The sequence below is a fragment of the Ischnura elegans genome, chromosome 3 (assembly GCF_921293095.1).
Source record: "Ischnura elegans chromosome 3, ioIscEleg1.1, whole genome shotgun sequence".
Classification (NCBI taxonomy): domain Eukaryota; kingdom Metazoa; phylum Arthropoda; class Insecta; order Odonata; family Coenagrionidae; genus Ischnura; species Ischnura elegans.
In genome coordinates this window covers 6,705,238-6,732,277 of record NC_060248.1, presented here as the reverse complement: position 1 = coordinate 6,732,277, position 27,040 = coordinate 6,705,238, and the positions used below count along the sequence as shown (strand labels likewise).

The 27,040-nt window shown below is 40.9% G+C and overlaps 1 protein-coding gene across 2 annotated transcripts in view; it reads right to left on the bottom strand.

Moving 5' to 3' along the window:
• The window catches only part of LOC124155392 (conserved oligomeric Golgi complex subunit 4), a 50,867-nt gene continuing 23,827 nt past the window's right edge, over positions 1–27,040 (bottom strand). Inside the window, exons 10-13 of one of the 2 annotated variants that reach the window (XM_046529170.1) lie at positions 24,781–25,104; positions 22,912–23,097; positions 3,819–4,078; positions 1–261 (exon numbers count right to left, since the gene is read on the bottom strand). In XM_046529170.1, coding sequence (XP_046385126.1) covers positions 219–261; positions 3,819–4,078; positions 22,912–23,097; positions 24,781–25,104 — 813 coding nt within the window. In that variant the 3' untranslated portion in view covers positions 1–218. Of the gene's footprint in view, positions 262–3,818; positions 4,079–13,213; positions 13,712–22,911; positions 23,098–24,780; positions 25,105–27,040 lie in introns of those variants that run through there. The other variant, XR_006864180.1, reaches the window with a different exon arrangement.

Genomic DNA, 27,040 nt, shown 5'->3' with positions numbered 1-27,040 from the left:
TACACGATAAGATTTAATCAACATAGAATGAACAACAGTGTTTATCACAAATGGTACACATAAATGCTTATAAAAATGAGGTACATCATGGCAAAATTATAGTATCCGCATAATAACACTTTGATTACTTATTTTTACTTTTGGCCAACAATTATAATAACCAAACACCAGCTATGTACAAAGGAATAGCTTCAGGAATCTTTGGCAGGGTCGAAAGATCACAGTTTCAGCCGTCTAATATCCTCACTGCGAAAGTCAACCCTAGAAATAGACAATTTGACCATTAGTAATGTGAAGGCAACTGCCACATCTGATCTAGAAATAATCAAACCATGGGCAAGGGAGGCAAACTGGATCATCAAGTACATTACCCAGTCAGCACACTGAATCATGTTTACGTCATATTAAAATCAATTGATGAGCACATGCTTCCATAAACGAAATCTATTATGGGTACTTAATTATTATGTAAATACCAGGTAAGCATTTAGTAAGTCTGAAGCTGTAAGCATGCACAGGTAATGTTTAATAAAAAGTTACAGTAAGCAGATTACTCAATGCAGAAATCATATCAAGTTTACTTCGTTCTTAGTTGGATCTTCCAGGCAAGGTTAGGAGCAAAAGAAGAGATATGCGCAGTGCAATAAGGCACTGGCATAATGGCATTGCCAGTGGTGCTGACTCCATTGGGCCTGAGGAAAAAATGTGTCAGGCTTGTCGATTTTCCGCGGAGTGTTTTGTGTGAAACTGTCATTTTTTTATGAAGAAGTTATTTCTCGAAAAAGAATGAGTGAATTGAAATAACATCATATTTTTTCTTGTAAAAGTTCCAGTAAAATATAGTAAGTTCTGAGCAGGAATTTTATTCAGGCAATGATAATTTCATAAATGCAGCACATTCAATAGTTGTTTGGCACATAAATTATTTCACTCATCGTTTGTTTGCAGATGTCACTGTCACTTATTAATCACTTCCTGTGATACCCCCAAAAGCTGTGATGTCCTTGCAGTGCGGCTCACTCAATGTGGAAGGCGTGAAAGTACTGCGGCTGCTTCAAACTGAATCTCCCGTATCTTTTGAAATATCAGGGATTTGTGCATTCTATGTTTATTAAAAAAAACTATTCACATAACCCTCCAGGTTTCACCACATTTTCTCATCTGGTCACATAACAAGTGACGAAGCTAGCAGGAGTTAACAGTCGATGTGACTTAGTTTCAAATTCACAGTGAAATCTATAAAAGAATAATGAAAAATTTTGAACTGATATAATTAAACGTAAAATTATATAACAGCAAAAAAATTATTTCGTACTTCAGGAAGGCTGATAATGTGAACAGCATCCGCGTGGCTCATGTAAACTGTTTCTATGGTGTTTAATAAATGATGAAGGCATGTGGCTATGATGTTTACGAGATGCATCTTCAAAGTGTACATATTAGATATGTAATGTAAATAGTTTACAAGATAGCTATGTAAAGTTAAAGTAAAATTGAAATAAACTGGTTCTTTGTGCTGGCTGGGGATAATGCACAGTACAACATTATCACTGCAAATTTGAAGGGACTAATAAAAATTTACTTTATATTACACAGGATCAAATTAAAAATACTTTTCAATGAAAAGGAAAAGAAATACATAACAAGTTTTGAGAAAATACAGTACCACTACTACATTTACTTGGCATCAACAGGCACAAGATATAAACTACTTGGAAATCATTGCTGCCAACCAATGAAAATGTGCCTCCACCCAAAAGTGAATTAGAATATACTCATGAATACACCCATGAATGATTTTGAATATCTGTACTCATAAAACAGGAGTCACGGGGTAAGATTCAATTTTGAACTAGATGTGAAGCGGTATCACAATTTCTCCATGATATTTAGCACGAAATTTCTCAAACCGTTTCTTAGAAAGTGCTCAAAACGTCAAATTCCTTGGTATTTCAAATTAACCGGGTCTGAATTAGCATGGATCAATTGCAATATCACTTTCAGGTCCTACAAAGGGAGTTCCTCATGGGTCACCACCAAGTCTCATTCAAATTGAGCTAGGAAATGGATAGGTACCCACGTGGTGTAGTTATTGTTTTAGCCGCCAACGTGCAGTACTTTTTGAGAAATAACCAATGGAAAGTAACAGGAAAACGACTAAATTTATGCAACCCGAAGCACAACAATACACCGTTAACCTTTCATCAGGTGCAATATTGGAATTGCTGAGTTCAGGCGCAAGGTGCCTGACACATACGGGTGTGAATAAACATCATTAACTCTTAGCATGGCTCAGTGATACACTCCTAAAGTTTAAAGCACCATTATTAGTGTAAAAGAACAATAAAATGATGTCTTATTTGCAATGTATATACCCCTTTTACACAACGACATATGGCCCCGGACTGATCCAGCAAGGTGCGATTTAACCTGCTCTTTCGGCTATTAAATATTATTATATCTAATGTATTTTAGCATGTGAATTCTATGAGATCAATGTTTTTTATTTTGCCATCTTATTTATCAAATAATGCTTTTATTTTGCTTTATTGTGCCATTATTTTGTTTAACTATGCTAAATAATCCGCCACTGCTCCATCGGCATGTACGGGAAAAGCATAAGGCTGAATAGAGCATGTCAAGACAAACAGCTACTATAAGCATCAAGGGTGTATGCCGCCTTGTGGCACGGAGAAATGAAAAAGAAAAAACACTCGCGCTGTATCTATCAAATCCATTGCGGCCGGTGGAAGGCTAATACTCTTCATCCTAGCAACATAGTATGTATAAGGGAGCTATTGTTGTACTGTGGGTTGCATTAATTTTTGCATTTTCCTGTTACTTTCCATCGCTAATTTCTCGTGAAGTATTGAGCGTTGGCGACTGAAGCAAAAACTACACGTCGTGGGAATCCATTTCCCATCATCCAGCAGAATTTGAACGATATCTGGTGGTGACCCTTTATCCCTTGCAAGTCAGAATGGCTTTACAATGAGACAGCATGTGATAATGGATACATGAAAACAAGCCTTCTGATCACTTACATACTAGAACAGAAACTGTTGGCTATTGTTATGATGGGAGAAACATGAGGTAGACAATACAACTTTCAATTACCCAACTGATTTTGGAGCTTAATCAGGAACACACTGTTAGTGTAATTCAAGGACATCCTGTCTGTACAGATATGACCATTAGATTATTTTTTCAAACACGTTTTGAAAAATTTTGTTGAGGCACTTGATGTGACGAGTTTTGGGGTATTGAAAGTCATTAATCTAAAATAATAAAATAACTGCAGACTGTTCACACAACACAGACTAACCGATTTTGTGCTATGATGCTAATAGGTTTACTCTTTTCTGAGACTGAGTTTGCAAAATAAATGCATTAACATTGATTCATATCATACCCATTTTTAACTTTGTGGATACATAATAGTTTTTTGTAACTTTGTTTAAATTTATTAATAATTTTATTATTGAAATATTTTGATTTAAAGATAGTGCATTAAAAGTACATGTACTTCACCAAGTAAATTTACACCAGCCAGTATAGTAATGTTTTGGGCTGGATTTTTGGCTTAAGGATGATGTTGTAACTATATCTATCATTTCCAACTTACAACCAATCCAACACCAATGAGCAAGTCTTCCGACTGTACATATGCAATTAGTAAATTCGGGAGTGCCTGAATTTTGAAGGACTGATCCAGAGCATTCAACAACACCGCTGATTTGATACGTTCAAAACAAAAGGGGAATGCAATTGCAGAGCACCTTCAAGTGAAAGGGGAATGCAATTGCAGAGCAGTTTACCTGAGGGCTAGCACTTTCCGCACTTCAGCCGCACTCAGTTGCCACGCCAACGGTGGCTGATGATGGGAGGAGGGGCCACCTGCGCCAGGGGGCCGTGCATCGCCCGTCCAGTAGTCCGCCACCTCAGACACCTTCTCCAAATTGAGCAGCGTGGCCATCTGGGAGAGGCGCGAGAACTTATCTCTCACCGAGCCCGTCGTCTTGCTCGTGAGGAACGAAGTGAGCGCTCGCACCTCACGATCCAACAGCAGGCCCCCCAACTGCAAAACATGGAAAAGCAAAAGCCTTGAAAAATATCATCAGATGGAGCACCCTCAAAAACATACTTTCTGTTTCATTGACAATGAAAACTACTAAATGCATTTCTAAAATTAAACTATAGGTCTAATAAATGTAGAATGACAAAAGGCAAAGTATAATGTGATTAGTTTTTCTGCACACTAATCCTTTATTTAGTCATTAGTATCCAAGCATGAGACTGATAGATTATGGAGCCGAGTGGTCAGGATGAAAAATGTGCAAATATGTACTGAGTCAATGGTCTTAGAGATCAAACCTTGGCACAGCAGAGGAAGAGTGAAACTTAACACAAGTCTGCTGATTACAGCAATTCTACTCTTTTTTATCCATCGATGTTTTCCATTCTTTTGTAAGGCCCGCACTGAGCTTTCCTCACATTGTGAATGCACTTAACAATAATAATTTTTTTTAATCCGCCCAGAGATTTGATACAGTACATAGCTATCGCATATATGACTTTGTGGAATTTTCTAGTCAGAGTGACTGAAAAATAAGGACTTGGTAATTCCACATACTAATTTATTTAACCAACCACGGTTTCAATGTAGAACCTCATAATCAAATACAAACACAAGATATGAAGCATTCTAGGAAGTACAAGCAAGGCATGAAACATTACATAGTATGTAAATTATAGCCACGATCTCTGCATTTCTTCAGGGTTTTCTTCCGCATCAGCTTGTTTGTGGACTGTTGTCAGTCCACAGTGTTGTCTACTAACAAGCTGACGTGGAAGAAAACCCTGAAGAAATGCAGAGATCAAACCATCGCCGCGGAAACCTATATTTTAACATTATAGCCACAAGTTTAACAGTTTGGGTGGCCGTTAGGGAGACAAAGGCACGGTAGGGGAAGTTCATTTGGAACTTGAGGTGTGCATGAGGTAAATAAAGTCACATATGTACTGTGAAGGGTTTGGATGAGAACGGAAAGACAGTGACCACGTGTGTTGGGAGCCAAAGAGAAAATGATTGGTGGGAAATTCATGGAAGACAAAATTAGGGTTCACCTACAGGGATGCCGACTCACAAAAAATATTGGGGGTCCCAAACCGGGATCTTGCCCATGGAAGTTTTAGAAGTAGTGATTTTTAAGTTTTTTTTAGCATTTTAGACGAGTCATATGATCAACATTAGAACCCTGATAATATCAATCTCAATATCTGGACACTCTGGGGAAAATCGACAAGCCTGACACATTTTTTCCTCACACCCATAACGAATTTTTGAGGGGGCTCAGGCCCCCTTAGGGCTTTGGCAGACTGTCCAGGGGTGTGGGGGGGGGGGGTGCGAGGGAATCCCATTTGGCCCTGGCAGGGCCTGTACCTGTATAATGATCTGAGCTGGCTGTACCGTGCACCAAAGTACCTTGCGAGCAAGTGCTCACTAAATTCAAGATACTAACTTCCAGGTCTCTCCATAGCTCTTTGTCTCAATAAGATTTTGAGAAATTTTTATCAGCCGAAAGACAGTTGCTTTTAAAGGTGGAAAAGAATACAACTATGGACATTCATACTCAGGCATCAGAATAACTGAAAACACTTACTTTATATTGTAAATTGAACTTAGTTACTTTCAATCATTAAAAAATTTCTTTCACTTTGGGCAATTTGTCTCATCCACATCTCCCCTGAGATCTAAGGTTTAAGATTCAAGGAGGGGGTTGGTCAGGGAGGAAGGGGGCAGAGAAGAGGAGAAAAATTCCATTGACAAACTGTGTATTCTCTACATTTCAAACTTTGCAGAGCCTCCAATTGCTCTCGTGCATCTGGTCTTTCTCCATTCCTAGGTACAAGATCACTGGTTGGAAATCCTATTTAAGTAAATGAAAGGTCGTAGCACTTTTCCACAAGAATTTTTAATGCGTACAACGCGTTTCGGCTCACTGAGCCATCATCTGGTACAAGACTTGTACCAGATGATGGCTCAGTGAGCCGAAACGCATTGTACGCATTAAAAATTCTTGTGGAAAAGTGCTACGACCTTTCATTTACTTAAATATGTCTAACTTCCACCAATTGAAGCCTGAATCTGTTGAACTTATGGTTGGAAATCCGATTTCTTCCACCAAATGTTCTGCAACTAACAGTCTCATACTATCCTTGTTTTGTATTTTTTAATTCTTTTCCTAAATTCTAAAATGAATGCCATGCCCATCAATGCAGCATAACTATATGCAAAGAAATATCAACACACAATCTTACCTCAGAGGAACCATGGGCAAGAGCACAAAAAAGAGTAAAAATTCCTCAGAGGTATTCAGATTTGACCAGACTAGAATTCAATCCCAGATCCCCAGTACTAGCATCGGGTGTTCTACCATACTACTGGCAAAAATTAAATTTCCAGAGGCACCTGAAAGTTTCTATTTACAGACGAAAAAGCTTTTGGATATCTCACAGAAGAGAGGCTCAGAAGAGAGGCTCTGCACTGAGTGCGTCCATCTTTGTAGACAATAACACTGGTAAACACGATTTTTGGCGCAAGAGGTTTATTAACCGATCGTTATAGGGTTTTTTGCGCTGATTTCAAATATGTAAATAGTTTTTCTCCATCACCCTCAGTTTTCGTGTGATTCACCGAAACGTCCCGAAAATCCCGAAAAATCTGGTTTCATGCACCAAGATACACTTAAAATGACATAACTTCCACCCTAGTTATCGTAGAGCAATGAAACAAAAACCAGCGCACTTGTCATGCTATACGCGTGAAATGAGACTACATTTCGTTCCAATATACATCGCCAGGGTTGGTATCCGGGGACCACGATGTCAAAAAATGCAATTTTGTTCCTGAAAAAGCAAACTTTCTGGACGCCCAGTGATATATACATTTATTTTTTTAGTACTGTCAATTTTATCGCTCGTATTGTATTAAGCAGGGTTGTGTCGTGGGTAGTGGATTGGAGCGCGTGCTTTATAATCGCACACATTCCCACTGTGGTAGGGTTGTCAGTCATTGTTGACCACACTCCCTCAGGCCCACTCAAGATTTATTGATGATGCCCAGGAAGTGCATTACCCACGCCGACAACTTCTGTTATATTTGTGGGGAGTTGACATTCAAGTCGCAATGTCGTTCTTTGACCCCTTTGGTGAAACATTGCTATGAATTATACTTCGGTTGTAAAGTGGGGGAGCAAGACAAGGACTGGGCACCACATATATGCTGTTCGACATGAGCGAAACATCTCGCAGAGTGGGCAAAGGGATCGCAGCGTCACATGAACTTTGCTGTACCCATAGTTTGGCGCGAACCACAAAACCACTCATCAGAATGTTACTTCTGTGTAACCAAAATAAGTGGAATTACTGCAAAATCCAAGCATACAGTGAAGTACCCAGATTTGCCGTCTGCAATGAGTCCAGTTGCTCACAGTGAGGACTTACCCGTGCCAGCTCATCCACCACAACCACCAGTGCACTTTGAATATGAGGAAGACACCCATGTTGAAGAGGTGCAGCTGTATGATCCTACGTTTACAGCAAGTACATCTTCCGGTGAACCTCATCTCCTAACTCAGGGTGATTTAAACGATCTTATTCATGATTTGTCCTTGTCGAAACAACAGTCCGAACTGTTAGGTTCAAGAATGAGTGGCTGGAACTTACTGCATCATGACACAAAGGTGTGTTTCTATCGCAATCGTCAAAGAGAGTTCCAAAATTTCTATTCTGAAGCAAATGGTCTGGTTTACTGCAACAACATTGAGTATGTGATGGATGAACTTGGCCATGAACATAAAACGAGTGAATGGAGACTATTCATCGACTCGTCAAAAACGAGTTTGAAGGCTGTGCTGTTGCACAACGGGAACAAATTTCCCTCTGTGTCTGTAGCTTATGGTACTCACACGAAAGAAACTTACAAAGACATGAAATTTCTTTTGGACACAATTCAATATGATAATTACAAATGGATGGTGTGTTGCGATTTCAAGGTTGTTGCCTTGTTAACTGGTCTCCAGGGAGGCTACACCAAATTTTGCTGCTTCTTATGTGAATGAGATAGCAGAGACAAGACACAACATTACCTCAGAAAGGAATGGCCACAGCGGCAATCACCAATTCCTGGACAGAAAAATATTGCGCATCCTCCATTAGTCTCCTATGCATAGCCCTCACAAAGTTCTTGACCAGCCCTAACTTTATGTGCAGAGGAGGAAGAATAATTGCATCTGATGAGACTAATGGAATAGACAGAAATTCAGATGCATTTCGCCATATGAAGACACTATTTCCTCGGGTAAGTGACGCCAAAATCAAAGAGGGAATTTTCGTGGACCCCAGATAAGAATTTTGATGGGTGACAAAATGTTCAAGGATGGGTTACACCCAGTGGAAAGAACAGCTTGGGGGGCACTGAAAAGTGTGATACGGAGTTCTATGGGGAATAATAAAGCAGAGAACTTCCGATACATTGTGTGAGAAATGTTGCAATCGTACAAAGACATGGGGTGCAACATGTCTCTGAAAATTCATTTTTTGGACTCGCATCTTGACTTTTTTCCTGACAACCTTGGTGCCGTCAGTGACGAGCATGGTGAGCGGTTCCACCAAGATATAAGTGTTATGAAGAAGAGGTATCAGGGACAGTGGAATGCAAGAATGGTGGCTGATTACTGATGGACACTGAAGAGAGATGTGAAAGAAGTGAAATACAGAAGGAAATCCATCTCCACAACATTTTAAGGTAAGATGATACTTTCTTACATGCTTGCATATTTCTATAAATATGCAGGCTTTTCTAAAACTGAGGGTGATGGAGAGAAACTAATTACATATTTGAATCAGCGCGGAGAGCCCTATTAGGATCAGCAAATGAACCTCTTGCGCCAAAAATCGTGGTTACCAAAATTGCATTTTTTTATATTGTGGTCCCCGGATACCAACCCTGAAGATGCATAATGGAATGAAATGCAGGTCTCAATTCACGCGTATAGTATGACAAGTGCGCTGGTTTTTGTTTCATTTCTCTACGATAACTAGGGTGGAAGTTATGTCCTTTTAAGTGTATATTGGAGCATGAAACCAGATTTTTCGGGATTTTCGGGACGTTTCGGGGAATCACATGAAAACTGAGGGTGATGGAGAAAAACTATTTACATATTTGAAATCAGCGTGAAAAGACCTATAAAGATCGGCTAATAAACCTCTTGCGCCAGAAAATTTTTGTTTTTTTGTAATCCAGTGTAATTGGCTTCGGCTTAGGATATTAGGTATTAATAATACTGCAGCTCGGTTTGTTGGGAAGTGCAGTGTGGAGGTACCCTCTCATATGCACACTTGTCGGAGGCAGCGGAGTCTCCTCATTGGTATGTCTTCCTTGGCAACCCCTAACATCTCTTCTACCAGGCAATCACTTTTGCAAGGAGAAGGGATACTATGCATGCGTCATTAGGGAAGCAATGGTGATTGTGAAATCCATGAACCCCATCCACACGGAAGACGGGTGCCAGCTGTCCCACTCATTGATAAGAGTGCCCAAACCAAACCTGGGAAGAAGAAAAGAACACGCCAGGGAAGACGGACCGATGAGAAGCCTCCAACCTTTGACATATGTATGCGTATAGAAGATGGTCAACATCTGTGCTCTGCACTTAAGTGACTGGTGGAAGAAGCCAGGTGCAATGCTGGCACCACTGTTTTCTACAAACACAACGGATATCCTGTAAACCTCTCTGCCGAATCTTTACCCCACCTTGAAAGCCAACACCAGGAACCAGGGGCGTATTGACCCCATTTGCTGCCCTATGCTAGTCAATGTCTGCTGCCCCTTGGAGATATGTTACCTTGATCCGTTCTTGCCGAAACAGATTCATTCCTTTCGACATTCACTATTTCTTTGATGGAATCTGCATTTTCTATGAAGCTTTCTTGTTATTTTTTTAACCCAAGAATCTAATTTTACAATTTTTTCCACAACTTTCTTCTGAGCATGTTCATTTGCTTGGTTTGCCTTATTATATATATTGAGCTCCACTCAGTCTCTCACGTCAATAAGCGATACTCACAAAATCAAGCACACAAATCTTGACACCCTCACAAAGACACACAATTCAAATCTTTCCACAATTCAGAGCTTTTGCTTAAATAATGCCAACCAAATTCAATGTGTCCACAAGGTCCTCGTGCCTAGTGACATGAACTAGCAAAAAAGGAATAGCGTGATCATTCGCAAGACAATGACTAATGTATACACAGGATTTGCACTCCTGGCGGCCTATGGTGGAACTTTTTTTATAAAAAAGAAAACACGTGGGATTTTGAATCAATATGTTCGCATTCTGGAAGGAAACTGTTAAAAAAAAAAAATTGAAAAAAACTGAAGAAATAGGGTGGTTTCCTATTATTTTTTATTGCCTAAGTCGAAAGATTATTACTCCTGGAGTACATATTTCACGCTTTTATATTTTTAAATTACGATATCTATTTTTCGCGATTAAATGAAAAGTGAAAATTTTAAAGCACGCGAAAACGCGACAGCTAAGTATGAATGCTGGGAAAACTCTGTGTGACTTCGTACTGGTTCCCACTGCCGCAAGAGAGGTGACCTTGGGGTGAGGCTCTGAGTGCTGATACAACGCAGGATGATAGCAGGTAGGAGAGTACCATGCTAGCACTTGGCTTAAATAAGGATATAAATACCTTATCAAACGAAGAAAACGTTCCGATCTTAGCCAGTTTTAATAGGTGATTATTAAGAAATGTTTCCCTGAGCTCTGAGCCTCATGCATGCATTGGTAACCTCAGACGATGTATAACTCCTATCTACTCGTACAGAAACTAGGTCCCTGTGACGTCACGTGGAGTGGCATCGCATGGGTGCCAATCTGGCCTTTTTCAAATGAGGATAAAATTGACCCTTGCCATTTGTCTAAACCGGTATTTCTAAAACCAAATAATTTGTATATTATGAATACACTAATGGTGGGTAACGAATCGCAATCAATGCCTTTCGTTTTCTTTGATGAAGGAAACAACCCTATTAAAATTCCGGGACTTGTGCCGGCCCCTGGGAGCTGCCGCCCGACGCATCATGGAGAAGAAATTCCAACACAATGGGGTTATCTACATGATTCCCACAGAACTTGAAGAGGATTTGCAGAAGTTTGAGTAGCCATTGAGAAGTATCCAAGAATCCCAATCAAATCTCTGTCAAACAATGCAATCACGACTAGTCTAACCCTACGATGAGGTTTCAAATAGATTTGTGGAGGTTTTGTAACAGTAGATTCATAAAAGGATTTGAAGAAGGGTCTTGAATATCTCCATTGAGGTTTCCAAGAGAGGTTTTCTGCATTGCCTAAACAAAAGCTGTTGGTTAGGATTTGTAAGTGTTATTGCGAGGTTTTAAATAAGATTTGTTGAGGTTTAACAACAGTTGATTCAGAAATAAATTCCATGGGGGTCCGTGAAATCTCAAAATTTCTTTCAGCAATCCCAAAGGTTTTTAATTGAAGAATTTCAACAGGTTTCCAAATACACATTGTAGAAAAAATTTGCAGGAATCCTGATTAAGGTTTTGAGATGATTCCAACGAAAAATCCTCCGAGGATCCTCTTGCAAGACCTGACCGAAGCTTCTCATTGGTTAATGATTGACATCAGAGCACTCAAGCTATCAAGGCATCTTCTTCCTCAGGAGATTTTATTTAAGCGTTACAGGACAAGGTGGTTTATGCTACCAAACATAGTACGGAGCTAGATGGCAGCACATTTGTGCTCAGAGTATCACAGCCGCAAGGCTAAGGCAAGGACCAAGATCAGTGGGTTTATCTCACTGAAGGACTTTAAGACTAGAGAGACAGCTTTTATTTTACAGCTTAGAAGGATGGTAGGGGGACAACCCTGATGTTATGTCATGTAATTAATTATCAAATGTGGGGTTCAAAAAACACAAAATAGGATACCTTTTTTTCATTTAATGGAATAGCCATCAACAACGAAAAGAAACACTTCATCAACATCAAACAAAAAAAGAACTATAAACACTTATTACAAAAATGTACCAATATCCCCTAATGTATCTTGAAAACAAATGAATGATTTACAAGCATAAAACATATCAAAATCAATATTCTTGAACACATTAATTTATTTAGAAACATTATGATAACTCTTTTTAGCTGCAGATGCTAGTTTTTTCCTTTTATAGGTTCCCTCTTTGTTGACTCCTTCAGTAACATACATAACTACAAAAACAGCGTAGCAGCGCCATTATTATTAATTAAGCTCCCATCACATTCAACACTGGGATTGAATCTGCAGTGGGAATTGATGGTGACCAGACAGAATTCCCATCAGCTCCACTGCCATGCACATGGACTTTGAAAGTTTTCGTCACCTGTCAAAGAGGCCATTCACTCACAATCAGATCAAAGATGGCTAATTCATTATGAAAAACATTTGGTAGGGAGAAGGGACAGATGCATTACTAGAGCAAAAATCTTCCCCATTCAGCAACTCTGGAAACATTTCAAAATAAATATAAAAATGCAAAATGTTGCCACCCACTTTTCATGAGTTGGTGATGTCATTAGTGATCTGGTTCATTTACTTGCCATGTGAGAACATTTCATAGAGGGATGGAATTGCCAACGAGAGAGAACACGAAACAATGAACCTTTCAAGGTGTATTTACAAGGCCAAGCGGCCGCTGAGAAGTATGTCACCACCTCATCTGCAAAAGGGTTTAGGCTATCGAATTTTAGTCGTGAATAGCTCGAGATATATGCAACAGATTTAAGAAAGAAGAAGCAATTTTTATAAATCTATCACAATAAAAAAATAGGAGAATGAGCCAGTTGTTTAAGTTGATGTTTGGCAAAACTGGTTGTTTCAGGCGAGATATAATGGTGGAACTCTTCCAACAAAATTGAAAGATATTTCACAGGTTCCAATAACTTAATTCACTGTGTTTCGAAGCTTTCACATTATTTTCTTTAGAATCCTTGACTTTTAACTGAAAACTGGAAATGATGTGACAACTTTGAAACGTATTGTACAGTGTAGTGAATTAAGTTTTCAAGGTAAAACCTGCAAAATCTCATCCATTTTTCAAGCATGGAAGCAACTTTTATGCAACCACATTTCACCTGTACGGATGCACACAACTGATCAGTTCATCAACTCCCAGCTGTTCAGAAGCTTTGCCAATCGCACGGTAGCGGGGGGAGGCAAGCCGGTGGTATTCGTGGTCAGGTTGAATGCTATGGTGTGGCCACCAGCGAGGAGGGCGCCACTTGCGCCAAAGCTGCCGTAGCTGATGATGGTGGCGTTGAGCGTGGCCAACAGAGCCAGGTCGTGCGCCCGCCCCCACCTTGCCTGCGCCCACCACGAGTGAAATGGACTCTTCTCCATCCCACCCCAGAACACGCCCGCGCTCTCGTTCACCAACTTGCGCACGCACCACCCCCGGTCGTCACTCACGACCAAAAAGAGCACGGTCGTGCCCGACAGGAGTTTCCTCATTTTCGCCATTGCACGATGGAAATAGCCAGCACCCACGTACGACTCGCTTCGAAACTTTGCCTTCAGATACGCAATGTAATCAGTCCTCCTCACGTGAACGCCAACAAATGACACCTCTTCACCTACAAATATAAAGCTTACATTACTATGATAATGCTTACTCTACTTAAAGGCCTGTTTACACGATACATTAACACGTACGAGTTAATGTATGTTTGCGTGAATGATTTTTGTGGACCGGAACGGAACATGTACGAATGCATGAACCAAATTAGAACAGGTTCTATTTTCTGTGCATGCATTCGCACAAGTTGGGTGGTTACACGGTGCATTTTGGCGTTCAATCTCGCGTTCATACATTTAGACACTAACCCGTACGTGTTAATGTACCGTGTAAACAGGCCTTAAAATGGGAATATGAGTTAACTGAAGTGTGAATAGGAGTTACCTAAGTCCTCTTCAAACCTATTCCATCCATTTAGATATATTTCTCATGACTTTCAAGATATTTCTATTAAATTGGGTCAGGAATAGTTGATTAATAATAATAATAATAATAATTGCTGCGGGGAAAATTTTAACACTCGACAATGTTATTATTAAACAACTACATCTCATAAATATACCGTAATCCCCACTCAACCAATGCAGTCGAGCAAAAGTTACTTGTTGGGGAATTTGTACATTGAATGATAGAAATTTAATAAACCAAGTTGTAGAAATATAACCAATATCTGCAATTTACCATTTTTTCAGCCAATTTACCGCTCAACTGATTTATTACTTTTAATGGTAATTTAAAAAACAAAGTTATATTTTGCTAAGTCAGCACCATCCGATTTTATTTGCTACTTTTGCATCGGTCTTTTGCAGTTATTAGAACTAGAGGGAGAAAATTCAGAATGCTACATTTCTACTGAGAACTCCAACACTGAATCAGATTTCAATACGGATTTCAGCCGTATTTCAGTATTTTTTATTCAAACGATGATTGGTCATTCCCTTCATAGTCATTTATAATTATAAAGAGCAATTTATTTGCTATGCATGGTCTACAAACATAAGATTTAAGGGTGAGGAAATGTCACTCCACAAATGAAGTAAGCCATAATCCGTAAGCTGCCTGCATGTACCCAGGGAGAGGGGGGGGGGAAGATTTTGGGGCCCCCTAAAATCCTTTTCCCTGTGTGGTGACTGCCCCTTCATTCATCCCATTAGAACCCCACTAGCCCAGGGGCACTCTTACCCTCTGACTTTCTCTCAATTATTAAAAGTTGTGGACAGATACCAAGAGCGAAATTTTCTCCAAATTGGAATATGATACTACATAACAACTACCGCCAGTGCTCTAAAGTTTAAATTTTTTAAACCGGGTAAATTTCCAAAACAAACATCTACAGAGACCAGTCCATAATAAATATGGCTATTTCAGTAAAAACCAATGATGACTACATACATATTTCAGCATTGAGAAAATTTCCAGCTAAGAGCCTGGTAAGCTGTGATCTGTAAAAAAGTCAGTCAAGTTCATCCTTGTGATTCCATCATTAATCATTGTCCATCGTAGCCAATTAGAGGGTGTATTTAGTAATAGTGGGTGAGTGTCTAATCGCCAAAGCTGTTACACATTAACAAATAGCACATTTCAAATTGATGAATTAAATAGTTTTATTCTAGCATGAACCTCACAATAAAGAAAAAAATACCAAAACTCTGAGTAGGTAACATCAAAAATACTTGTCTCTACTCTCTTGGTGTGGTTAAAAACACTGAAACATTAGGGGCATAGCTGCACAGAGCATAAAAGAAGAGCACTGAATGTTAGGAAAAATAATTTTCGGCAAATGTCACTCTGCAAACACCTGTACATCAGTGAAAAAATGCGATGAAAGCACAAGTCTTGGTAATTGGACATGACATTAGAACTAAGTAAGCTATTTCAGTCTGGGCCTTCACATTGAATTTTTTTCTTACAGCTCACGCCTAACGGCTAACGTCATTTGGCTGACCACACATTGTAGACCATGCATAAAGCCTGGGCATATAGAATCCAAAGGGGTGAAAAGGACCAGTTAATCCAAATGAACAGAGAGAGAGAGACACTTCACCTTTGCGACTGTCCCCTTTCCACTTCTCCAACACTCCACTCGTTGTCTTCTTCACTAAATCCAAAATGTCAGGACGTATTCTGAAGAGTTGCCTGAACGTTTTCAAGCCCAACTTAGACACAGCTTCGGTGTGCATGATCCACCGGGGAAGCACGATGACATCGCTCACTTCTCCTCGATTGTACATCTCCCTTAGATCGGGCAATGCACTGAGAGCAGTTGGTACTCTCAGAGCTCGACCGCTCCTCACAGAGTTGCACATAAAGTCCCAAGGGGAAGCGTGCACAGCATTGAGTTTTGACCTCGGGGTTCTGCAGTGAGACGTACTCCCCCCGTGGAACATCCGACAACGTTCCGAGAGGATGCTATCCTCATAGGCTGGCACCGTTAGGTTCTGAAAGACGTCCTGTAAGCACTTCAAAATCGACCGAGGCACGTATGGGCTGAAGTTGAGAAACCGTCCAATGGCCACGGTCGATGCATACTCCCAAATAACGTTCCCCAAACGACCTCCCTCCTCCACAGTGACAATGGCACGCACTGGACAACTTTCTTCAATCATTCGTGCTCGTGAAGAAATATCTCGGACTAAATACAGGTAGCATATTATAGATGCTCCACCAAATAAGAAGATGATGACAAAATAATGGCGATTAGTGGCACTCATGTCTTATTTGGAAGAAAATTGAATTATATACTGTAAAGTTAGTTAAATAGTATGTATTAGTTAAATAGGACACGATATTAAGAGAAGAAAAATGTGGATATGAAAAAATTAGCAGATAGGAGAGCAGAGTGCCAAACAAATCTTTACGATGATTTACGGACAAGAACTTTTGTCCCCGAGAATTCCAAATTACTAGCTCCACTAGTCTAAATAAAGCTGCAGCATGATGCATAGAAAGAGAACTTACGGAAATTTTTCATTGGCATGAGAATGAACTTAAGGACAGTTTTTACACCATGTGTCTTTTTTAGGATATGAAGATTCACCTGGGGCAGATATGTAATTAAAAAGTTTCAATGAGAGTTCACCACTTTCGCCAGGATATTTGCCCAAGCGAATTTCAGCTGTAATGTGATAACACTTATCTAATCTTGTTTACCTAAGTGGGTGGGCACTTCAGGGCTTATTTATCATTTTTTGGGACACAGCTGGCTAATAGTCTGGAAAATATTACATCAGAAGAAGAAGAGACAATCATCGTAAATCAAAAAACTTCCTTCTTAACACAACTTAAACAAAAAGGATTAAAAAGAAGTCCTCGTATCAAAAGGACTTTTTTTAACCCTTAGACAGCAGGATGTTTTTCTGGGATGGCTGGGGAGAGTTAAGCTGCACTAGCGATTCCTGTTACAGTGAGGGAAGGTGCACTTGGGCTCCACCGGGGCAGCTGTAAACATTTTGGGAAACTGAAGAAGGCAGTCAAGCAATGGTCAAACGAATAAATGCATCCCCGCATTCTATGGGTTAATGTGTACAAAATTGCACTACAACATTCTTGAAAATCCAAAAGTGTTGAAAGATTGAAAGTTTTCAAAAAAAGCTGCCTCATGATAGCAGCTAAAAATGTATTTTTACACAGTCAAATCTGTCCGTTGTGTTAATTGTCAGCGGCACACCCACCTGAGCCTCGGCTTCATCCCACTTCTTGTTTTCACCAGGTAGCTCGCTCTACCTCAATTCTACCATCATGTACTAGCGGACAGCCCGAGGCGTTCTCCAATATTCACGCGCTTCTATCCCAGATGCTTTTCTTCATATTAAATTATTTTCAGTCCACCTTTTAAAGTACTCACTTGTTTGTTTGGAAGGGCGATGGTCCGAAGATGAATAAAAATAAAACAAATAAAAATTAAACCTTACTTTATTAAACCCACATGGAAAACACTCGCTAGTTTGAAGTCAACCCACCCTGGAAAGTACGGAACCACTCGTGCGAGGTGAAGTTTGGAACTAATGCTATCGCATACGTCTTATGCAGAACATACGATCTTCAAGCGATCAATGCGGGAAAACGATACTTCGGGGAACAATGGATGCGGGAAAAAATTACATTGCCTTTATGGAACTTTATTAGGGACCAGGAACAGCGAACGATGAATGCGGGAAAACGATCAAAGCGGGAACGATAGATCGGGGTTCCACTGTATATTCACTCCGTAATTGTCAGAATAACTCCTTGAAATAAATTGTCTCAATATGAAAACTATATGCATTCTACAACCTGCAACTTCAACAGTAAGACCACTTTCAGACGAAACGATTTTCTGCCAGCCACCGTTCACAGCACGGCACACGGCGTTGCAGAGAGTCGTCTCCGGTCGTCTTGTCTGAAAGCCACCTGAATTTCACGTGAATGGCTACCAACGAAAAGGCATTATGTATGAAAGCAGACTCAATGCAGCATTGTCTGTATTTCACACTGTAGACGGCACATTGCTGGGCCAAATGGGTGCCGTATCATCAATGGTGCGATTCGACTCATTTGAAGACATCCATAGAGGCCGATGGTGAGCTGAAAGAACGGTGCCATGCCGTGGAAGGTGGCAGGCAAAAAGTCAGCTTGTTTGAAAGAGGCCTAAGTGGCCACGGCTACAGAAATGTTACAATGGTGGCGAGAGCAACAAACTGACAAACCCTTAAATGCGTGAGTTAGAAGGCAACTCTCAAAACAAAAAAAAACATGAAATCCATGCAATCGGAAAGTAATACATGCGTTATTTAATCTCTTTTCACTTTTTGGCCTTGAATATGCTGCAGACCATTTTAGCTTTGGGCACCATATTCAAATCCTCACCACCACTCTGAGCCGGTTCCAAAGTACTGACTTAATGCAACCAGTTCTCGATACTGGTTCTACAGCCAAGAACTGGCAATACTGAGAACTGGGTACCAAAACCGACCCATCTCTAGTTGAAATATATTCAAAATTTTCAAAAGGTAATTGTCATCTGATGATTACCAAAATAAAATGTGCAGTGATTGCAGACGCAAAAACAAACTCTTGCCAGCATTAATAAAATATATTTCAAATGTTTTGTGCTCGTTAGCCCAGTTTTGTCAAAGCGATCCATTAGAAAGTAGAAACTTAGCAGGCGTCAGTTGCCTGTGGCGAAACTCAAAAGGTGTTCGGCCACCACCGCAGTGGCCAACTGCTTCACAGCCGCTACAGTAAACTCTCGATTATACGAAGCAGGATTTTACGAAGTTTTCGATTATACGAAGTGATATTGCGGTCCCGGCGAAAAGCCTATGGTAAATACATGGTGCTATTCGATTATACGAAGTTTCGATTTTACGAAATTATTTGAATTTACGAACCCCGGATCGGTCCCCAGGAGCGAAAGGCATTCGTTTATACGAACCATGGCGAAATATTTGTCAACAAAACTAGTTACGCCGGCGTATGTAAATAGTATGTATAAGTTAAATAGGACACGATATTAAGAGAAGAAAAATGTGGATATGAAAAGATTAGCAGATAGGAGAGCAGCTAAAAAAAATCAGCGCTTCCAGCTGTGGTTCATCAAAAGTGTGGAATCGTAAATGATAGTGCAACTTTGGAGAGAAAGTGTTCGCCTAAAACTTCACGGTGGGAAATTAGGGGAAGTAGGAGTTAAGTAAAATATCGCGACTGACATAATGCCTCTATTTACGTGCCTATTCGTAAACATCGCATCGACAATAATTCGTAGTTTAGCATGTCAAGAAGGTCGTGCGGGGTATTTCGTACACTCCTAATTAACCCTTTGCACTGCTGTGAACGTACCTGGTACGTTCGCAAGGCAGGCTGCTGTGAACGTACTTCGAAGACTACTTGACTACTTTTCGCCGAAGCACTTCGAAGGGTCCCTAATCCGGGACCCTTTCCTCGACGAGCTCATCCTCGCTGGCCCCTCTCTTCGACCCTCCGAGCCTTTCTCCCCAAAAGTGACCGCTCTGACTGCATTTTGAAAATCTATCAATCAATGCCATCATCAAATATAATTGTTTGCATCGCACTCCTGCCAATCAGGCTTTCAAGTACGTCTCTGAACCGTCTTTCTGCGATGAGAAATAACGATTTCGTTAACTTTGCTAAAATGGCAAAGTTAATAAAATTGCCATTTTTCATTGCAGGAACACGGTTCAAAGACGTACTTTATTTCCTCCAGTACAATCGCAAATTGCTGGAAATCGGCCGGATTCCCTTTGATAGTGCATCATGAGGATGTTCTCGAGGTTGGTAATTGATACAACTAGCCTACTAGTAATTCTACTGCTATAATATCACGGCTATGGTTGATTCGTTACGTTATACATTCAGGAAGCAGCAGCGGATAAAATCGCGAGGAGATTAGAGGCTTAAAAGATGATTTTGAAAAATTCTTGGAAAAAGCAGGAAGAGCACAGCGCGCAACATGAAACGATTAATATGCCATTGACGATGATCTCCGGGCTTGCGACAATGGGACGCCGGTACATACGTCGGAAGAAGCAGCGGCCGGGACTAGTCAGAATAGCAGTGACGACGAAGATGAGATATTTATTAAGATATTTTTATCTGGCTAACGAGTTAGGTCCCCAATTTCATTCCCATTTATGCAAGTGAGAAACCATGGTGGAAGCGGCGATGGAGAAGGGCAAAAAGAAAAAAGTAACAGATTTTTTTAGTAGTATCTTTTCGTGTATACAATAGCCTTCCTGAGTAAACAACTTAAATATCTTAAGTATTGGGCTCTATTAACCACAAACTTATTTTTCAGGCTACTCGTAATGAAGACGCACTTCTAACGCTAACCATGAACTTTCTTCTCGCGCGTCTCCTCGTTTTCCCATGCCGAGAGATCTTTCTTTCCAAAGTCTTTGTTTACTTCCTCCCGCGGCCTTCTGCTGATCTTGCTGACACCCACCTTACGCATCCCAAACCCCTCCTTCCCCAGCATTTCCCATTCATTCCCCCCCTAAGGTTACGGAGCTTGAGTGCGTCGTAGAAAAATACGCCCCCCAAAAGTAGACTGAGGCAGAGCTGAAGGCCCTTTCCCCACCCTTCTTTCTCCTGCCTCCTTCACCCCACCATAAGCTGACCGCTTCCCAGGCAATCCCCCTCCCACTCTTATTCACCCCATCCACTGGGAACGTTCCCCGATTGTGGAGAAGGGCATGGTTCATATTTACCTGCAATGGGGGTAAGTTATTAACCGGAGAGAGGCTGAAGAAGTATCTTCCACTGTCGGGGAAATGGAGCCGCGCTTAAAATTGTCTCTTTTCTTCTCTGCTGACGTTTATGAAATTATTTTCTGATTATGGCGCGACTATTTTTTAGTGCTAAAGCTAAGCTCTTTTCTCTACGTCAATGATTCTTTGCATAACTTTCAATACGGCGGAGAAAGAGCACGAAAACTAAATGAGGTGAATGTACAGGTTTTTGTGTGTCATTTTTGGGAATTCACGCAAGTGAACCAATACTTCACACACGTTGAGAAATGATGAAACATCTCTTGTAGGAAAACAATCAATGCGGATAATAACGTTTCTCTCTTTATTTCTCCGATAATGGAAGATGTTTCTCCTGTCGTTTTCCGGTTGGAACCTTGCTCCTGTCGGCATAAAAGAAGAGAGAAATACTATATGAACATAGCACTTCACACCCGGTATGAAGAATATGGTCCTGATGAAGAATAAAGTCTTTCGTAGCAATGTCTGCTAAGATGACGGAGCACAGTATCCGGAGAGAGAACTCAAACAGAATTTACTTCAAATATTCGCCAGAAGATAACCATATCCTACGTAATTTATGATCGTAACTGAATGTCAATGAATATAACTAATGGAAAAGATAGCACATTCAACTGAAAATACGGAGTAACTCGAAATATTAACTTACGAAGGTTATTTTGGAAACGGGTGGAGGCCCTCGTTTTTCTTTTTTTTTTCTCGTCACTGAGCGATAGAGGGCGACATAAATGGCGGTTAGGCCGGCTGCCGCTAAAATTCCGTGGGTGCTGGAATCAAATATATATCTTACGCGAACTTAATAGTTGTTATTCGCTCCTAACCACAAATTTATAACATTAAATTCTTATAATAAACTTTGCAATTCATTATTTGATTACGTTTTCCAAACTGGTCGGGAATTTCTTAAGCGATCGTTGATGTTGAAGTATGAACGAGAAATGAGAATTTTATGGTGGTATAATTATTTAACGATCTTTCACAGCATAAATCGATAACAAAAAGCCTTTTCTATGAATAATACCGAGAATAACCACCGAAAACATTTAAATAAGACCACTAAAGACAAAAAACGGCGGAAGAAACAAAAGCGAACATTTTTTCGTGACTTATGAAAAGGTTTGAATTTACGAAACTCGATTTTACGAAGTGCCAATTTTCCGGTCCCACTGACTTCGTAAAATCAAGAGTTTACTGTAATCAGGTTGCTCTGGAGCACGTGGGTGCACCAAACACTTTGTTATTTAGCCACGCACTGTGGCTGCCCAGTTGCGAGGCGGCCTTCATTGCCATCTGATGACATTGTTATAAAAGTAGATTGAACATATAAAAGAGTTTTAAAGGATTGCAGATAATGCTCTCTTAGAAACAAAACCCAGTTCTATTCCACAAACTTTTACTTTAACTGTCAACTAGTTTCAACGTTTATACCGTCATTATCAAGACTAACAGAGCAATGATAATGAAAAAGAGTAAAATAGAGTTACATATAAAAGAGTTTTGAAGAATTGCCGATATTGCTCTCTTAGAATACGATATTTTAAGATATGAATGAAAACTGGCAGAATCTAGTGCAAGACAATGGCCATGGCCTTTAATACATTGCAGACCATTTAGGATTGGTGTGCCAAATTCAAATCCTCACCACCGTTGCGAGCTGGATCCATTGTACCAACTTTATGCGATTGGTTCTCAATACCGGTTCCACAGGCCAACAATGGGCAGTACTGACAACCGGGTACAGGAACCGACCCATCTCCAATAAATACTATTCAGTACAAATTTGTGCCAAATGTTAGTGTTAAAACAGGTTTTACATAATTTAACCCATCTTTATAGCGTTTTTAAACTGCTTATGGCAGAAAGAACTAGTGTCAGATTTGCCAAAACCCTCACGAGAGGTTGGGTGAGATACACCCTCACGGCCACTGAGTGCATGCATGCATAAAACCAAACACCCGTGGACACAATGGACGAACAACAGGTATGTACTCACTCGGTTGAATTGGGACTTGAAGACGACTTTCTCCATGCGAGCCACCAGCTCCGAGGTGACCATGGCGATGAAGAGGTCGAAGTTGTAGGGGGTGAGAGACCCCTCAAAGGAGGAGAGCAGCGACGAAAGGTTCGACAACAGACCCCCCACAAACGAGTCCTCCCCCTCCAGCACCAGAAACTCCTCCTGCCAACACGACAAAAAGCAATTGCGTGAAGACAACAGCATTGGCATTTTTATCCTTATGACTATTTGTGGATTTTATGCTTGTAGACCCTAGGGAATGAGTCGGATATAAAATGAAGAAATGGCGTGGCACTTACAGCCAGGTGGAATGAGGGGATTACGACCAAATTCTTGATTCTTTTTACATTGCACTCAGCTGCAGAATACAGCACACATGCATTCAGAGCACTCAAAAGGAGAAATACTGATTCAAATCCAGCTACCTCTGAAAACGATGAACTTATGAACACCATAGTGATATTAGCAATCATTTCAATTATTGTGCCATATACTATTATGGTAGCAAGCAATCATAAAGTTCCCGGGCCTCCAAATAATGCAACATTTTATCACATTTCCTCAAGTAGCACAAGACATTAGGGTGGTAAGCACAATTATTTAAAGTTTAAAAGCTTAAATAGGTACCATAGAAACTGGTGTGACACACCCTCACCTACGTAGGATGTTTCGTTATCAACGACTTTTGGGAGCAGCTGCGTGTTGCGCTTTGTTGTGTGAGCTTCCGCATCCATTACAGGGCGCATCATCAGGCGATGAAGGCGAATGTAATGGTCGCGCACGAAAGCACGCTCGAAAAAGCACAACACGCAGCTGCTCCCGAAAGCTGTGAGCAACGATTCCTCTCGCTGCAAAAACCTACGTTCCAAGCTAAGTAGGACGTTGTTCTGTGAGTACCCATCACAGACGTCTCCAGAATTTTAGCTGTAGTTTGTACTGAATAATACTATCTCTACTACGCAAGTACCATTTTGCAGCCTGCCATGAGTGGTGAACCATTTCAAACTTTGCAAGCCTTATCACACTGTGGAGAGAGGAAAAACACTGGGGTGGAGGAAAAAGATGAACACTGTGGAAAATAATCTAATTTCAGCAACACAAAATTGCTTCAATTATTCAACTTTTGAATGATGAATTTCGGTATTTATAGTGTAACCACCTCAAGAAATTTTAAGCTAGCAGGACTTTACCCAGGGTATTCTTCTAAAACCGCATTTTTGTGGAACATAGTAAATCTTTCGTATTCCCACATCATCAAGGTTTTTGAAAATTCAGTGCTTCAACATAACTTGCTCTGAGTTCAAGTTCTATAATGCCCCCCAGTAAAGGTGAGGTTAGCAAGTTCTTATTGGTCATGCCAATAAAAGCCTAGATAAGCAATTGTGATCATCAAAGTAACATGTGAATTTTCTATGAATTGATGGAATATATTGCAAGGAAGTAAAGGGTGAACATTATATTCAGTTGTTAAAATAAAGGTAGGAAAGAAAAACATATACATAATTGCATTAGCAGTAGAATTAGGAGAATTACCAATCCAAGTTTCTCCTCGACTTTTATTTTTCATATTAATTTAACTGCGAGTTAAAGTTGCCCTGCTAAACATACGACATCAACAATCTCTGAATGGTTGATATGCAGACTGAAGTAATACTATAACTAAAAAAAAGGAACGAGAAAACAATTTTTATCAAGAGTTTGGAGGTTCTCTGAGACATTATGTTATTTTATTCTGATACTTGAAGTAAAATTTAGCATCCAAGCATTTGGAAACAACTATGGCCAAGGCATGAATTGGTAAATCATTCAGATGCAGTTAGGAATAACGCAGGAAGCAGCACAAACCTCAGAGGGCGTGTGGTTGTGGGTGGTGAATGCATCCACCCAGGGTGCAATGCGCGGCTTGACGGCACTTGAGCTCAGCTGCAGCGCCCCCACCTTCCCCAAGTCCCTCAGCTCGGCCACCACGGACGACAGCCCCTCCACCAGGCAACTCTCCAGCTTGGCCCTCTCGCTGCCGTGCAGCAAGTCCAGGGGTGACCCTCCCCTGCCCCCCCCTTCGCCCGACTGGAGAGGCAGCGTCGCGAGCGAAGGAGGGATCTCCTCCAGCAGGGTGCGCCTCAGCGTCTCCACGTACTCGACCGCAACGTCTGCATCATTGAAGTGGGCCTGCATCGGAAAGAGTACGTTCAGTAAGCACCATTTTTACCCTTCAGCCGCAGGAAACATACATGTACCAATGAACCAGTGACTGCAGGATAAACATACAAGAACGCTCTGTGACAGGTCGGCTCCGCTCACCAAACTGGCTTTGTTTATATTTTATTGGGTGGCTAAGGAGGTCATTGCTGTAGCAGATGCGAGGGCTGAGCAGCGAAGTTAGCCAACCAAGAAGATGGCAGTGACGGTGGCAGAGTGAGGGTCGTGAGAGGCGGGCCAGTGGCAGCTACCTGGCTGGGTCTGTTCACACCTCCAATTTGGTGGTCTGAAAGTTCCGCAGTTTTTCTTTTCTTTTTCTGTTTGATTCCATCCTGAACTCATTGTCCGTCCCCTTTTAGCACAGCCCTACTAAATTAATTCCTCCACTTCCATATTCCCATCCCAATGATGAGCGGGTGATTCTTACGTTGAGTGCATTATATCGACACCAAATATTCTGAGAAGAGAATCACTTCCTTTTCCTAATTCCCTTTTCCTCATCATCCCCCTTGTATGTGAGAGCAGAAGGATTCCTCCCCACCCTTCTTGCATGGGCACCCAATACATACATATTACTTTTTTTTACTTTACTTCCATTCAGCCACTGCCTACGCTAGCCTTTGGCAGCAAAACCATCACAGTTGGACCATCTTTTATCACCTTCCCTCCCAGGCTCTTCTAAACTCACCATGTCCCTAACTCTGTCTTTAATACAAGGGATAGTTGGCAACCATCCTTTTTTCACCCAAACTATTCACACCTTTGCCTGCTTGTGGTCGCATTACATTCCCTTGAGGTACTATGTACCATGACCTTCCTTTATCCTCTTGGAGCAATCTGATGACTGGATGCCGGATGTTCAACTCATAGAAGAGTTTGCAACAGTGTGGGTATATATCAGCTGATTTCCTTGGTGTTTTGTATTAAATTAAACAGAAAATTAAGATAAGCTTCATATAACACCTGTTTTTGTAGATTAGGGCAGATGGAATATTTTCACCAAATATTCAATACATATTTCACTACTCCCACCCTTTGTGGGTGGGGTCATCCAGCAAACTGTCGGGAAGAGGGTTCAGACGAGATCCATTTACTTCCTTTGCCTGGCACTGGAGGAAAAAAGGCATCGGCCTCTTTGGCAAATTTCCACGCATTGAGAGGAAGACTTTCGCATTAGCAACTGCAGCTGACAGGCACATATACAACTGGGATGGGAAGGCACTCACACCTCCAGACAAATGCACGCATCAATTGCTGTGGGAAAAAATTCACCTCGACCAAGGATTGAACCCTGGACCAACTGTGCAGACTGCTACGCTACAAAGAAATCAAGGAACCTGTGCAGTGGCCAGAGAAGACAAACATCCGAGGTTCAAGTCCTGCTTCAAGGGAATCTTTCCTCAAGGCAATCAATGTGAATTCGACCACCTTTGACGGGGCAGAGTTAAAATATCCACACGTGCATCAATCACCACAAATGCACAGACACAACCAAGAAACAACTACTATGTATTCATTTATGGGCTTGCCAAGGCACTACTCAAGTGAAGAAAAAAGTTACAAACCTTTGAAAGACATCTCTACATCAATAATTCTTGACTTAAATGTTATTACCCCATTCGATGCAGATCTGAATCACACCACCATCAGCTCGGGTCTAAATCATCTGAATGTATTCAAGTAGCACTCGGCAGCCTCTTCCCGATAGAAGCAGGCACGAGAGAAGGGTGGAGGAAAATGGGTCAAGCACCGTTTGGGCCCACTGCAGCAGGGGAGTACACTAGAGGCCCTCCAAGCACAGTGCCTATAGAATGCGGCAAATGCACCTAACAACAGCTGGATATTGGCGCTGCTATTTCTCATTAAACTTTCTCATGATTTTGTAAATTTAAAAGTATTTCTTTAG